Raw genomic sequence first — 15,649 nt, 5'->3', positions numbered from 1 at the left:
GCCCCATACAAAAAAATGATCAAAATGGGCCCCACTCCCGCAGTTCATTGATGCAACTACAGCCCACATTCCGGAAAAAGAGGGCCCTGCGGTATTCCTATTTCTGTGGGAGACAAGGGCAGTTTTAACCACAGGATACTTTGGGCTCCCTCATTTGCTAACTTTGTTGTGCGTATAGATAAGTGGTGCCCATTGTAGGTTCACAATGTCTATAAGGAATGTAGATTGGAGCGGTCATTTAATGGTCACCATAACAGCTCCAAGAGTTGCCTCTGTCATACGTATGCCCTTGGATAATCCATATATCTACCCGAGAAAAATTTAGAATGATGAAAGGCACCTGAAGACTATTTATTTCACAAAGCCTCGAACACATGATTTTACGTAAAAAGGCTGTCTGGTTTAGAAAATCATTTTTAAAACACCCTAATAGGGAATTCTAATCTGTTAGCCAGAGCAGAACAGAGCTACATAGAGAATCTCTCGCTCAGGTTGTTCGTGCATTGCATGGACAGCGCCTTCATTTCAATGGGACTGTGTAATGCTTAATTTCAACTATGGTGGCGCTGCAGGGAAATTTAAAACCTGCTCCCAGGTACCCAAGATATAACATTTGATCACTGATGGTCCTAGCATTTGATGAGGAACCTTTCTAACAAAAAGTGATTTGCCCAAAGAGGACAAACCCTTTAAATATGTGATGTTCTAGACATCTATGACTTTACCCGGAAACAGTTCCGTCTCTCACCTGAGGCTTGAAGGAGTTAGTAACTGGTTAGTAAGAAAAAGTAAGAGGATCTCTGTGCAGGGAAATTAGTCGTGATGGAATTCACTGAGCCGACTTAACCCATTCCAACTTTCTACTCCTGTCTCAATATATAATCATAAAAAATAATGCAGGATATATATATAAATATATATATATATATATATATATATATATATATATATATATATATATATATACAGTGAAGGAAATAAGTATTTGATCCCTTGCTGATTTTGTAAGTTTGCCCACTGTCAAAGTCATGAACAGTCTAGAATTTTTAGGCTAGGTTAATTTTACCAGTGAGAGATATATTATATATAAAAAAAAGAAAATCACATAGTCAAAATGATATATATTTATTTGCATTGTGCACAGAGAAATAAGTATTTGATCCCCTACCAACCATTAAGAGTTCAGCCTCCTCCAGACCAGTTACACGCTCCAAAGCAACTTGGTGCCTGCATTAAAGGCAGCGGTCTTAAATGGTCACCTGTATAAAAGACTCCTGTCCACAGACTCAATTAATCAGTCTGACTCTAACCTCTACAACATGTGCAAGACCAAAGAGCTTTCTAAGGATGTCAGGGACAAGATCATAGACCTGCACAAGGCTGGAATGGGCTACAAAACCATAAGTAAGACGCTGGGTGAGAAGGAGACAACTGTTGGTGCAATAGTAAGAAAATGGAAGACATACAAAATGACTGTCAATCGACATCGATCTGGGGCTCCATGCAAAATCTCACCTCGTGGGGTATCCTTGATCCTGAGGAAGGTGAGAGTTCAGCCGAAAACTACACGGGAGGAACTTGTTAATGATCTCAAGGCAGCTGGGACCACAGTCACCAAGAAAACCATTGGTAACACATTACGCCGTAATGGATTAAAATCCTGCAGTGCACGCAAGGTCCCCCTGCTCAAGAAGGCACATGTACAGGCCCATCTGAAGTTTGCAAATTAACATCTGGATGATTCTGAGAGTAATTGGGAGAAGGTGCTGTGGTCAGATGAGACTAAAATTGAGCTCTTTGGCATTAACTCAACTCGCCGTGTTTGGAGGAAGAGAAATGCTGCCTATGACCCAAAGAACACCGTCCCCACTGTCAAGCATGGAGGTGGAAACATTATGTTTTGGGGGTGTTTCTCTGCTAAGGGCACAGGACTACTTCACCGCATCAATGGGAGAATGGATGGAGTCATGTACCGTCAATTCCTGAGTGACAACCTCCTTCCTTCCAACAGGACATTAAAAATGGCTCGTGGCTGGGTCTTCCAGCACGACAATGACCCAAAACATACAGCCAAGGCAACAAAGGAGTGGCTCAAAAAGAAGCACATTAAGGTCATGGAGTGGCCTAGCCAGTCTCCAGACCTTAATCCCATCGAAAACTTATGGAGGGAGCTGAAGATCCGAGTTGCCAAGCGACAGCCTCGAAATCTTAATGATTTACAGATGATCTGCAAAGAGGAGTGGGCCAAAATTCCATCTAACATGTGTGCAAACCTCATCATCAACTACAAAAAATGTCTGACTGCTGTGCTTGCCAACAAGGGTTTTGCCACCAAGTATTAAGTCTTGTTTGCCAAAGGGATCAAATACTTATTTCTCTGTGCACAATGCAAATATATATATATAATTTTGACTATGTGATTTTCTGTATTTTTTTTTTTTTATATAATCTATCTCTCACTGGTAAAATTAACCTAGCTTAAAAATTCTAGACTGTTCATGTCTTTGACAGTGGGCAAACTTACAAAATCAGCAAGGGATCAAATACTTATTTCCTTCACTGTATGTATATATATATATATATATATATACACATACACCCATTATATATATATATATATATATATATATATATATATATATATATATACACAATATATATATATATATATATATATATCTCTCAAGTTCCATGAAAGAAACGATCTATGATATTTGTCCATATCTTGTCCTGAGGAACCCGTTTTTTTGGGATCGTGCCAAAAAAATCAGGCCAGGGTTGGCCAATTTAGAAGATCATATAGTGTACAAAATTTATCGTTCTATTCTTGCTGAGGTCTTATGATGTATAAAGTAATATTACGGCCTCTCCTTTAGGTTGGGTGCAGTCAGTATAGGGAAAGGGCAAGGAAGACGACAATGAGCTGTTAGTTGAAGCACTGGTGGAGCGTGGTTTAATTGAACATTTACCCTGTTCACGGTTGATGACTGGGAACCAAGGAGGTCAGGGAATGAGAGAGGCAGGCAGGAAAAGGAGGGGGGCACAACCATGTCAGGGAACAGGAAGGAAAAGGTGATTATCATTATTTCAAACTCATTATTTGGACGGTGCCAAGAATATAACAACAGTCCCCACCTCAATCCCCAACAACGAAAACAGGTAGAGAGAGAGAGAGAGAAACAGTTTGTAATGCAGAACATATTATTTCCTGTGTGTTGGAGATGATGTTATTAGGAAAGAGATGGATACGTTTGGAGAACATAGGCCAGATATAGATGAAAACCACATTACAGAACCATACGTGTCTCATTTAGCCAAATACAACAGTGTATTATCAGGAAATGGATGCACACAATACCATGGAATGACCTACTAGATGGGTTGTCTACCTTTAGACATTTATTAAAGGGCATGTTTGGTCTATACATAGAGTGTCCTGCTCAGACCCCCTCTATTAACTAAAGCCGACAGCCGTATCATAGAAAATACACTCTTAGCCTACATATATGAATCAGAAATTTGACAAAAATTTGCGTCAAATTTTTTGGTCTTGGACTGGAGTATGATATAGGTGTCCTGTGTTTATTGCCTTGAGTGGACCGAGGAACCCTTTACCAGGACAACACAATTTCTGTATGTTTATATTATTTAATGGCAAAAAACATCAAAAGCCCAAAAATTCAAAGGCACATGTTTAGTAAAGGTCACTAATAATTTACATTTATTGAACAGAGTCCTATTGGTAAGTTGAAGTGTACACAGCATCCTAGGATTGAATGAACATTCTGGCCAATACACTGTGTTATGTCTAGTGCAGGGCCTTAGGGGCGGAGCATGACATAAGGAGCACCAATGAGAGAATCCTTGTGTCATGCGCCATCCCTTCAGCCCTTTTACTCAGGCTTGCCTAAAGTGTTGCTTTAAATCTTTATTATTATGAACCTATTTTAAGACAGGCTTTAAGGCTTTAAGATTTTTTTTAAATATAAAAGTCCAAAGTTTGGGTAAACTTTGCCAAGTGGACAAGTGAGTCCCTAAAATTGGGCATAATCTTTCTAGGATGGTCAAACAATGATGCTTGATAACTGGATTTATAGTCTTGCACTTGTAGCACAGTGGAATAATAATTTAAGGTTTAATATAAGATTTGAGGCATTTCTCACTTGTTCCATCTTCTGTTACCATGCCAAGTCCTTCTGCTTTATTCTGACGCTCAAAAGCATTTAGGTCCAAGACACTACAAAAAAGAAGACAGATGGGCCATGGGGTTTGTGTATACAAATACTCAATTGACAAAGTCATAAATTAAAGATTTTCTGTATCATACTAAAAGATTTAAACTAAAATATGGTGTCAGATCTTACAGTATGAATAACATCTGTGAAATTTACATGATGGTCCATTAGAAATGTGGTGGGGTAAGGTGGCTGAGGGCCAGTTTAATGGAGAGGCTGCGGTCTGTGGAATCAGACAAAGCATTTTTCTTTGGAAGTGAATTTAAAAAGGTCCTCACCTGCAGGTCTGCATCAGGGCCTGCACACTCTGGAAAAACCCAACCTCCCTTTTTTCCTTGAGATAATCCAGCATTTTCTGTATAAAGAAATATAAAAAATTAAAAGTGAGAACTCTACAATCTAATTCATTCTTATAGTTCAATGGTTTAACCGTGACCTATATACCCATCCATCACATATCTATCCATCCATCTCATATCTATCCATCCATCTCATATCTACCCATCCATCTCATATCCACCCATCCATCTCATATCTATCCATCCATCACATATCCACCCATCCATCTCATATCTATCCATCCATATCATATCTATCCATCCATCTCATATCTATCCATCCATCTCATATCTACCCATCCATCCATCTCATACCTATTTATCCATCTCATATTTATAGACATCTCATATCTATCTTTTAAGCTATCTATCTATCTATCTATCTATCTATCTATCTATCTATCTATCTATCTATCTATCTATCTATCTATCTATCTATCTCATATGTGTCCATCTATCTCATATGTGTCCATCTATCTCATATGTGTCCATCTATCTCATATCTGTCCATCTATCTCATATCTGTCCATCTATCTCGCTCATATCTATTCATTCATCCATCCATGAATGACCTAATTTAACCTGGAAAACATTGGAGAATCATTATGCAGCCACATAAGACAGGTGTATAGTCGATTTTCCCACTTAGACGTAATTCCTACCTGCTGAACCTTACAATTACCCCCGTTGAGGATAGAAATTCCAAGCTTGAGGGTAGAGGAGACCATAGCTCCAGTTTCACCTATGAGACAGAATTATGCATGAGCAGAGTGAGATAGGGATTTGACCAAAAACACAGAAGATCTGGATATAGCAGAAAAGATATTTTTTTTTTAGGCATATGAGTGTTCACACCTTTACATGCACTGATCATCTGTAAGACCATCTCTGCGGCACCGCGATTATGGAGACGGGACTGTTGGTACAATAACTTCTGCTTCTCCATTTCTTTTTCCTATCAATAAAGTGCACAACTTGTTCAGAACAGTAGAGATGGAGGAGGAATAATGTATTACAACCTACATTGTTGGGTAGAACAGAACAGTAAAGGATCCACAAAATTGCGAAGTTGGCTTTAAATAGTATTGATCCTTGTAGGCTTGTTTTTAAAAAACAAAAAAGGAAATAAAAGGAAAGTAAAACATACCTCAAATGAGAGTTCAGCTTCTTCTTCATCCCCGCCAGAGGCTTCTTCGCCTTCCTCCTCCATGTGACAACTCTGGGTGGCATAGAGGTAAATTATATCTACATGTATTACACTTACAATTATACTTACATGTTGTGCCTTTCCTCTTTTATTACTCCTAGAAATTTTATGAATAAATTGACAACTGGGTGTTACTAGTTGGGGGGTGTGTTGCTACACAGACTGACTTTGTCCAATCAGTGCTGATAGAGTGAGACTAGGGACACGCCCCTTTGACGAGAGGAATGGTAACACCCAGTTGTCAATTTATTCATATATTTCTGGGAGGAATAACAGAGGAATAGCACATTGAAGAGTTCTAAGAAAATATGTTCCAGAATTGTTATTTCATGAGAAATACAAGCATTTACTAAAATAGACATGTCAGGAGAGGAGACAGGTCCACTTTAAGGGAGGTATGGCACAATGGAGACTTTTTGGGATGGACACTATTATTCTGGTCTAGTTAAGTTTAGACAGTCACTTTGACAGTATCAGCTAAAACCTAGTTGAGGTCTGACTAGTGATGTAGAGTGTGATATTAAATCATATTTATGACTGGTGTATACAGCTCAACTCTATGCATAGCATGTAAGGCCCCATGCACCCAACTGTAGATTACGTCCGTAATTACGGACCCATTCATTTCTATGGCCGACGGACACCTTCCGGTATATTTACGGGAAGGTGTACGTGCTGTAGTAAGGCTCCGCAAAAGATAGGACATGTCCTATTATTTGCTTTTTACGGACAGTGTTCCCATACTTTATATAGAAGCACGGTCCGCAAATGTGGGTGGCTGTCCGCAGCCGTCAGCGCCCGGACGTGCCCGTAATCACGGACCATAATTACGGGCACGGTCGTGTGCATGGGGCCTAAGCGTGACTGATATATGTTAAGTGATATATTATACACATATATATCCAATATGAACGCATTTTAATAAGTAATTATAGTCTTATTTGGAAATCCTCAAGTCAGTGTCTACAGAAAATAATCTCAGTCAATGTTATATTCTGAATATCTGCATTCAAAATACTTCAATCTATTTATCAAGGTTGTTGAAGGTCGCTGGACATAACATTAAGGGGGTCTCCTCCTAACAGTGGCATTGTGTCATATAATGCACGGTTAATGGTGGCTTTACACACAGCGTTTTTAAGGCAAAACGCCACTTTTTCTCTTTGTAGTGTTTTTCTTGCGGCAAAGAATGCTATGGCCGGAGGAATAAAAAAAACACTACATACATGGTGTTTTTTTTAGGAGGCAGTTTTTTTCTTTTGTCTTGCGTTTTTTTGGGTCATTCGCGTTTTTACAAAATCGCAGTAATGTTGACTTTGGCGTTTTTTCAAGCATTTAGTGGCGTTTTTCTCCCATAGACCTCCATAGTTTTTTTTTCCTCTTAAAAAAAAACGCAAGTGTGAATTTATATTACGTTTTTAATGCAGTTTTTGGTGACGTTTATTCACAATAAATCATGTTTCACATAAGGAGAAATCTTTGCATCACTTGATCTTTGAATCACATGATTTACAACATAAAAACACCTCCAAAAAAAAAGAAATTTTTGGGGGGAATAATAACGTCACACAATAAGTTTGTGTGTAGGAAGTCTAAAGGGGTTATCTGGTGATCCAAAGCATTGAGTGTCGGGGGAACAGAGGAGACTAGAAGGGGGTACATAGCTTTCTTCTAGTTAGCAGTGCAGGCAGATGGGACAACAAAGCTCCAGACCAGAATTGTTCCCATGTCTCATTTAGGAATTCCTGGAGGGAACTGGAGGGCCATAGATGGTGGAGGCCCCTGTGCAATTGCCTTTCCTTTGATTTTTCCCTGTATGTCTTGCTTCAGTAAAAATACAATATAAGTTAGATTAAATTGATCCTCATACATTGCACTTTTTAACAATTTACCTTTGCCATTATATCCGCATAGGCCATGTATAAGTAGTCTTCATCCAGTTTGCTGTAGTAAAATTAATAACACGAGTAGTTTAGACTTATTAAAAGGGTTTTCCCATGAGGGACATTTATGGTATATCTACAGGATATGACATAAATGTCAGATAGATGCGGGTCCCACATCTGAGACCTGCACCTATCTCGAGAACGGGGTCCCCTAAACCCCGTTCTATCTTTTTGTGCTCACACTGCCTCCCGGCCACTTCCTGATTACATGGTCGGGAGTTACGGAAACATTGTAGCTCAGCGAGTTACGCTGTGTCCGTAACTCCTGACCATGTAATCAGGAAGTGGCCGGGAGGCAGTGTGAGCACAAAAAGATAGAACGGGGTTTAGGGGACCCCGTTCTCGAGATAGGTGCAGGTCTCAGAGGTGGGACCCGCATCTATCTGATATTTATGACATATCCTGTAGAAGTGTCATAAATGTCCCTGGTGGGAAAACCCCTTTAATGTCGTAATTGCTTGTGAAGACCATATTTTACTGAGTATCAAGTCACAAAACCTACGTTTTCTCTGTCAAAGCAGTCCTGCTGAAATGAAGGATGAGTTGGTGCAGTGGGTCCGGCTTCTTCTCTTGTTCTTCTTCTCCTCCTTCTTCTTCTTCTGTCTCAACAGATTTCTGAAGAATAATCACACAAATCAGAACAGCTGCAAGATTCAATAATGCAATAAAAAAAGTTTTACCACCTGTTTCCTAGAGGTTAATTTAAAAGGTGATAACCAATATGGCTGCACTTCTTGTTGCAAAAAAGGGTCTGTTTAAACCCATGGATCATATTCCGCATCAAAGCAATAAGAAAGATGATAGATAGATAGATAGATAGATAGATAGATAGATAGATAGATAGATAGATAGATAGATAGATAGATAGATAGATAGATAGATAGATAAATAGATAGAAAGTAGTGTACATATAGCCCATATAAAATATAAAAACGAGGGACCTTTTCAGGAGCTGCCTGACACCAGCACACTTTTAATAACTCGCAACAGAAGGTCCAAGTGCCCCATCTCGTTTCCATGACTCAAGTAAATTTTTTTCTTTGTTTGCTCACATTGTAGCACCTGTGGAGACTATATGTATGCTCATACTTATTTTATGTTTATGGTAATATCTTGTACTTTGCTACTTACAGCCAAGTCGTCAATCATCCTGTCCTCAAAGTCATGAGCTTCGCTTGTTATCCAGGTGTGTTTATAAGCTTCCAAGAACATATTACAAGCACGGTTTCTGCAAAATAGGATTTAAAATATGCACTGATATGGATATGATTTCTAGGCACCCATGTATTAAAAAAAACAAAACAAAAAAAACAACAACAACAGTTCAAGAACTTTAGCTAGTATAAAGCGGTTGATTCTACAGTTATCACTAGGGGGAGCTGAGGAGCTCACTGCATACTGGGTTATTATGGAGTTCAATGTTTATACAGTATGCAGTAAGGTCCTAAGCTCCCCCTAGTGGTGGCTGCAGGCAGACAGAATTTTATGTGTAAACTCTATCGGAGAGATTTATTGACTGGCATGTCATCCTCACGACTCTTAATAAATCTGGTGCATCTATGGCCGCCAGAGAGTCAAATATATGTCAGTTACTAGCTGGCGTAGATTTGTATTATAATTTTTGCCACTTTATGGCGTTTATTATAGTACATTTGTTGAGCTATGGGAGGCCCTGCCCCTTCTGCTAAGCCCGGCCTCCTTTTTTTTTAAGGCCCGTGAGCAGTGGAAACTGCTCAAAAGTGGGATTTTTTTCAGTCAAATTGCAAATTTTGTGCCGTTTGTGACTTTTCTACGCGAGAAAACTGCCATAAAAAAAGTTAATGGCTATTTAGGAGATTATGCATCCAACCAACCTTTAATACTAATTACTCTTTATGTCATCTTACTTATGGAAAGATCAGTCAGTCCTGATAATGCATTTGTTTATTTGTATTCACCTGGGAAGGTTATATAGTGGAGTCATCCTGAAGCAGGCCACTACAGCGCGACGTCGTTGCTTTGAAAGAAGCTTGTGCCAAACCGCTTTCTTGGATTTGAAAGGATGTTCAGTCTGGTGGGCAATGGGGACGACAAACATATGAATGTGGACAATGAGGAGATAAGAAGTTTGTTTCTACATTGTAAATACATGAAGATACTCACCAGTTCCAGATGGAAGAGCACAGCCGACACCTCCTGCACGCGTTTCACAATCTTCTCAGGGTTATTGGAGTCTTCTGCCTTTCCTGACATTTTGTTATAAAGTGCCATTTGCCAACGCACTGAAGAATTCTCACACTGAATAGAGATAGGATAACACATGAGCTTATAATATCACGATGCTGAGAAAGAGAATGAAACTTTGAGCTCATGGGGCCTGTAGGGTGGAACACAAAGTCCTTGTGGCTTCATACTATGGAGCCCTAGGCACTCTATGTGCCGTTGTATGGTGAATTTGAATAGCACCATATAACAAAGATATTCCACTCTAGAACTAATGCTCCTAGAATAGAATACCGCCATATGATGGCATCCGATGGCAAAAAAAATTCTGTCGGATTCCGTATGAATGAGATTTAGTATGGCTCTATAAACTTCTATGATGCCGTATTTTGAATCCATACAATTTTGGACAGAGCCATAATATCGTCTTGTGCATGAGGCCTATGACAAGTCAAGATGCAAAATTAAAAATTACCAAGTGCAGATATATATTTAGATTATATGGTTGAACTAAAAATGATTATTGAGGAGTTCTGGAAGTCAACATAACAGAAAAGGACCACTACAATATGTAGTCATTTGGTCATCATAAGCCTTTTGGTAGGAAAAACAAGTTGCTGCAAGTAGATGAAGAACATACCGAAGGGGATAAGAAAGCTATAGCAAAGTGGTGTGTCTTTACACAGTATGAGACTGTGAGTACTGATTGGACAGACTGTCAATTAGTTTCATTAAATTCCAGGAGGAATAACAGAGGAAAGGCAGAATTTAGAGTTCGAATAATAGATGCTCCAGAATTGTTATTTCATGGGGAATACAATTATTTACTAACAGACATATTAACCCCTTAAGGACGCAGCCTAGTTTGGGCCTTAAGGCTCAGAGCCCATTTTTCAAATCTGACATATTTCACTTTATGTGGTAATAACGTCGGAATGCTTAAACCTATCCAAGCGATTCTGAGATTGTTTTCTCGTGACACTTTGGGCTTCATGTTCGTGGTAAAATTTGGTCGATATATTCAGTGTTTATTGGTGAAAAATTGCAAAATTTAGAGAAAATTTTGAAAAAATTGCATTTTTCAGAATTTAAATGCATCTGCTTGTAAAACAGACGGTTATACCACCCAAAATAGTTACTAGTTCACATTTCCCATATGTCTACTTTAGATTGGCATCGTTTTTTTAACATTCTTTTATTTTTCTTGGACGTTACAAGGCTTAGAACATAAACAGCAATTTCTCATATTTTTAAGAAAATTTCAAAAGCCTTTTTTTTAAGGTACCTCTTGAGTTCTGAAGTGGCTTTGAGGGGCCTATGTATTAGAAACCCCCATAAAACACCCCATTTTAAAAACTAGACCCCTCAAAGTATTCAAAACAGCATTTAGAAAGTTTTTTAACCCTTCAGGCATTTCACAGGAATTAAAGCAATGTGGAGGTGAAATTTGCAAATTTCATTTTTCTTGCTGAATTTCAATATTATTCCATTTTTTTCTGTAACACAGAAGATTTTACCAGAGAAATACTACTAAATATGTATTGTCCAGATTCTGCAGTTTTTAGAAATGTCCCACATGTGGCTCTAGTGCGCTCGTGGAATAAAACACAAGCCTCAGAAACAAAGGAGCACCTAGTGCATTTTGAGGCCTCTTTTTTATTAGAATATATTTTAGGCAGCATGCCAGGTTTGAAGAGGTGTTGAGGTATGAAAGCAATGGAAACCCACCAGAAGTGACCCCATTTTGGAAACTAGACCCCTCAAGGAATTCATTTATGGTTGTTGTTATCATTTTGACCACACCGTTTTTTCACAGCACCTATTTGAATTGGGCTGTGAAATTAAAAAAATGATATTTTTTCCATTAAGATGTAATTTTTGTTCAAAATTTCTTATTTTCACAAGGAATAAAACACCCCATTTTGTTGCCCAATTTGTCCTTAGTGCGGCAATACCCCATTTGTGGTGATAAACTGCCGTTTGGGCCCATGGGAGGACTCAGAAGGAAAGGAGCGCTATGTGTTTGTTGGAGTCCAGATTTTGCTGGATTGGTTTTCGGGTTCCATGTCGCATTTGCAGAGCCCCAGAGGTATGAAAGCAATGGAAACCCACCAGAAGTGACCCCATTTTGGAAACTAGACCCCTCAAGGAATTCATTTATGGTTGTTGTTATCATTTTGACCACACCGTTTTTTCACAGCACCTATTTGAATTGGGCTGTGAATTAAAAAAATGATATTTTTTTCCATTAAGATGTAATTTTTGTTCAAAATTTCTTATTTTCACAAGGAATAAAACACCCCATTTTGTTGCCCAATTTGTCCTGAGTGCGGCAATACCCCATTTGTGGTGATAAACTGATGTTTGGGCCCATGGCAGGACTCAGAAGGAAAGGACCACCATTTGGCCTACTGGAGCTTTTCTTGTGCTAAGTCATGTAGGCAGAAGCCCCTGAGGTACCAGTACAGTTAAAACCCCCGAGAAGTGACCCCATTTTAAAAACTACACCCCTTAAGACATTCATCTAGTGGTGTAGTGAGCATTTTGACCCCACAGTTATTGTGTAAAAGGTAATGCGCAGCAGATGGTGCAAAGTGAGATTTGCAATTTCCTATGCATATATGCCATTTCAGTGTCTGATATATTGTGCCCAGCATGTGCCACTGGAGACATACACCCCATAAATTGTAATGTGGGTTCTCCCGGGTACGGCAATACCCTACATGTGGCTGTTATTAGCTGCCTGGGCACACGACAGGGCTCAGAAGGGAAGGACCACCATTTAGCCTACTGGAGCTTTTCTGGTGCTAAGTCATGTAGGCAGAACCCCTGAGGTACCAGTACAGTTGAAACCCCCGAGAAGTGACCCCATTTTAAAAACTACACCCCTTAAGACATTCATCTAGTGGTGTAGTGAGCATTTTGACCCCACAGTTATTGTGTAAAAGGTAATGCGCAGCAGATGGTGCAAAGTGAGATTTGCAATTTCCTATGCATATATGCCATTTCAGTGTCTGATATATTGTGCCCAGCATGTGCCACTGGAGACATACACCCCATAAATTGTAATGTGGGTTCTCCCGGGTACGGCAATACCCTACATGTGGCTGTTATTAGCTGCCTGGGCACACGACAGGGCTCAGAAGGGAAGGACCACCATTTAGCCTACTGGAGCTTTTCTGGTGCTAAGTCATGTAGGCAGAACCCCTGAGGTACCAGTACAGTTGAAACCCCCGAGAAGTGACCCCATTTTAAAAACTACACCCCTTAAGACATTCATCTAGTGGTGTAGTGAGCATTTTGACCCCACAGTTATTGTGTAAAAGGTAATGCGCAGCAGATGGTGCAAAGTGAGATTTGCAATTTCCTATGCATATATGCCATTTCAGTGTCTGATATATTGTGCCCAGCATGTGCCACTGGAGACATACACCCCATAAATTGTAATGTGGGTTCTCCCGGGTACGGCAATACCCTACATGTGGCTGTTATTAGCTGCCTGGGCACACGACAGGGCTCAGAAGGGAAGGACCACCATTTAGCCTACTGGAGCTTTTCTGGTGCTAAGTCATGTAGGCAGAACCCCTGAGGTACCAGTACAGTTGAAACCCCCGAGAAGTGACCCCATTTTAAAAACTACACCCCTTAAGACATTCATCTAGTGGTGTAGTGAGCATTTTGACCCCACAGTTATTGTGTAAAAGGTAATGCGCAGCAGATGGTGCAAAGTGAGATTTGCAATTTCCTATGCATATATGCCATTTCAGTGTCTGATATATTGTGCCCAGCATGTGCCACTGGAGACATACACCCCATAAATTGTAATGTGGGTTCTCCCGGGTACGGCAATACCCTACATGTGGCTGTTATTAGCTGCCTGGGCACACGACAGGGCTCAGAAGGGAAGGACCACCATTTAGCCTACTGGAGCTTTTCTGGTGCTAAGTCATGTAGGCAGAACCCCTGAGGTACCAGTACAGTTGAAACCCCCGAGAAGTGACCCCATTTTAAAAACTACACCCCTTAAGACATTCATCTAGTGGTGTAGTGAGCATTTTGACCCCACAGTTATTGTGTAAAAGGTAATGCGCAGCAGATGGTGCAAAGTGAGATTTGCAATTTCCTATGCATATATGCCATTTCAGTGTCTGATATATTGTGCCCAGCATGTGCCACTGGAGACATACACCCCATAAATTGTAATGTGGGTTCTCCCGGGTACGGCAATACCCTACATGTGGCTGTTATTAGCTGCCTGGGCACACGACAGGGCTCAGAAGGGAAGGACCACCATTTAGCCTACTGGAGCTTTTCTGGTGCTAAGTCATGTAGGCAGAACCCCTGAGGTACCAGTACAGTTGAAACCCCCGAGAAGTGAACCCATTTTAAAAACTACACCCCTTAAGACATTCATCTAGTGGTGTAGTGAGCATTTTGACCCCACAGTTATTGTGTAAAAGGTAATGCGCAGCAGATGGTGCAAAGTGAGATTTGCAATTTCCTATGCATATATGCCATTTCAGTGTCTGATATATTGTGCCCAGCATGTGCCACTGGAGACATACACCCCATAAATTGTAATGTGGGTTCTCCCGGGTACGGCAATACCCTACATGTGGCTGTTATTAGCTGCCTGGGCACACGACAGGGCTCAGAAGGGAAGGACCACCATTTAGCCTACTGGAGCTTTTCTGGTGCTAAGTCATGTAGGCAGAACCCCTGAGGTACCAGTACAGTTGAAACCCCCGAGAAGTGAACCCATTTTAAAAACTACACCCCTTAAGACATTCATCTAGAGTGTAGTGAGCATTTTGACCCAACAGTTATTGTGTAAAAGGTAATGCGCAGTAGATGGTGCAAAGTGAGATTTGCAATTTCCTATACATATATGCCATTTCAGTGTCCGATATATTGTGCCCAGCATGTGCCACCGGAGACATACACCCCATAAATTGTAATGTGGGTTCTCCCGGGTACGGCAATACCCTACATGTGGCTGTTATTTGCTGCTTGGGCACATGGCAGGGCTCAAAAGGGAAAGATGAGGGGGATAAGCTGTGCGGAGTGCATCAGGGTAAATTAAAAATCAAGGGATGTATGGTACATTTTAAAACAATCTTTCATACAGAGCCCTGGTTTTTCGGGACACGTGTCGCATTGGTATGTTGTGTCCTTCCTTATCCCCCTCTTATAGCACACTTTGCACCTCTTTTGACTTTTTCCCTTCTTGCCAGTTTGGGGAACTTCTCCTGGAAAGTGTTGCCCTGGTACGATGCGTGTGGCCTCGCTTCCAGAAGTACTGGGTGCCCCTCCTTCCTGGTCGCCAAAAATTAGGTTCTCTATAACCACCTCTTGAAATTCCAGGAAAGTTCCCCTCTGGCCTGCACATCGACGTAGCACGTACGCATTGTACAATGCCATCTGTATGATGTGCACGGCCAGCTTCTTATACCACACCCTCGATTTCCGCGTAGCGCTGTAGGGCTTCAGGACTTGATCTGACAAGTCCACCCCTCCCATGTACCTATTGTAGTCCAGGATGCAATCTGGTTTGGGGGTCTCTGTACTGGTACCTCGTACAGGTACATGGGTACTGGTGTGGCCATGTATTGTTGTCAATACAAGGACATCTCTCTTGTCCTTGTACTTGACACACAATATGTTGCTACTAGAATGTGCCCTGCTCTCACCCCTTCTGAGTGTTTGCCCAAGCAGTGTTTT

The 15,649-nt window shown here is 40.5% G+C and overlaps 1 protein-coding gene across 2 annotated transcripts in view; it reads right to left on the bottom strand.

The window, feature by feature from the left end:
* RYR1 (ryanodine receptor 1) overlaps positions 1-15,649 on the bottom strand; it is a 106,476-nt gene that overhangs the window by 23,862 nt on the left and 66,965 nt on the right. For both annotated transcript variants that reach the window (XM_075836256.1, XM_075836257.1), the window contains exons 72-81: positions 9,869-10,003; positions 9,664-9,776; positions 8,858-8,954; positions 8,229-8,341; positions 7,673-7,724; positions 5,721-5,792; positions 5,429-5,528; positions 5,236-5,315; positions 4,514-4,590; positions 4,164-4,237 (exon numbers count right to left, since the gene is read on the bottom strand). In XM_075836256.1, coding sequence (XP_075692371.1) covers positions 4,164-4,237; positions 4,514-4,590; positions 5,236-5,315; positions 5,429-5,528; positions 5,721-5,792; positions 7,673-7,724; positions 8,229-8,341; positions 8,858-8,954; positions 9,664-9,776; positions 9,869-10,003 — 913 coding nt within the window. The remainder of the gene's footprint in view (positions 1-4,163; positions 4,238-4,513; positions 4,591-5,235; positions 5,316-5,428; positions 5,529-5,720; positions 5,793-7,672; positions 7,725-8,228; positions 8,342-8,857; positions 8,955-9,663; positions 9,777-9,868; positions 10,004-15,649) is intronic.

The sequence above is a fragment of the Rhinoderma darwinii genome, chromosome 8 (genome assembly GCF_050947455.1).
Source record: "Rhinoderma darwinii isolate aRhiDar2 chromosome 8, aRhiDar2.hap1, whole genome shotgun sequence".
In the NCBI taxonomy this organism is placed as follows: Eukaryota; Metazoa; Chordata; class Amphibia; order Anura; family Rhinodermatidae; genus Rhinoderma; species Rhinoderma darwinii.
The sequence above is the reverse complement of the archived record's forward strand: the minus strand, read 5'-3'. Positions and strand labels throughout refer to the sequence as shown.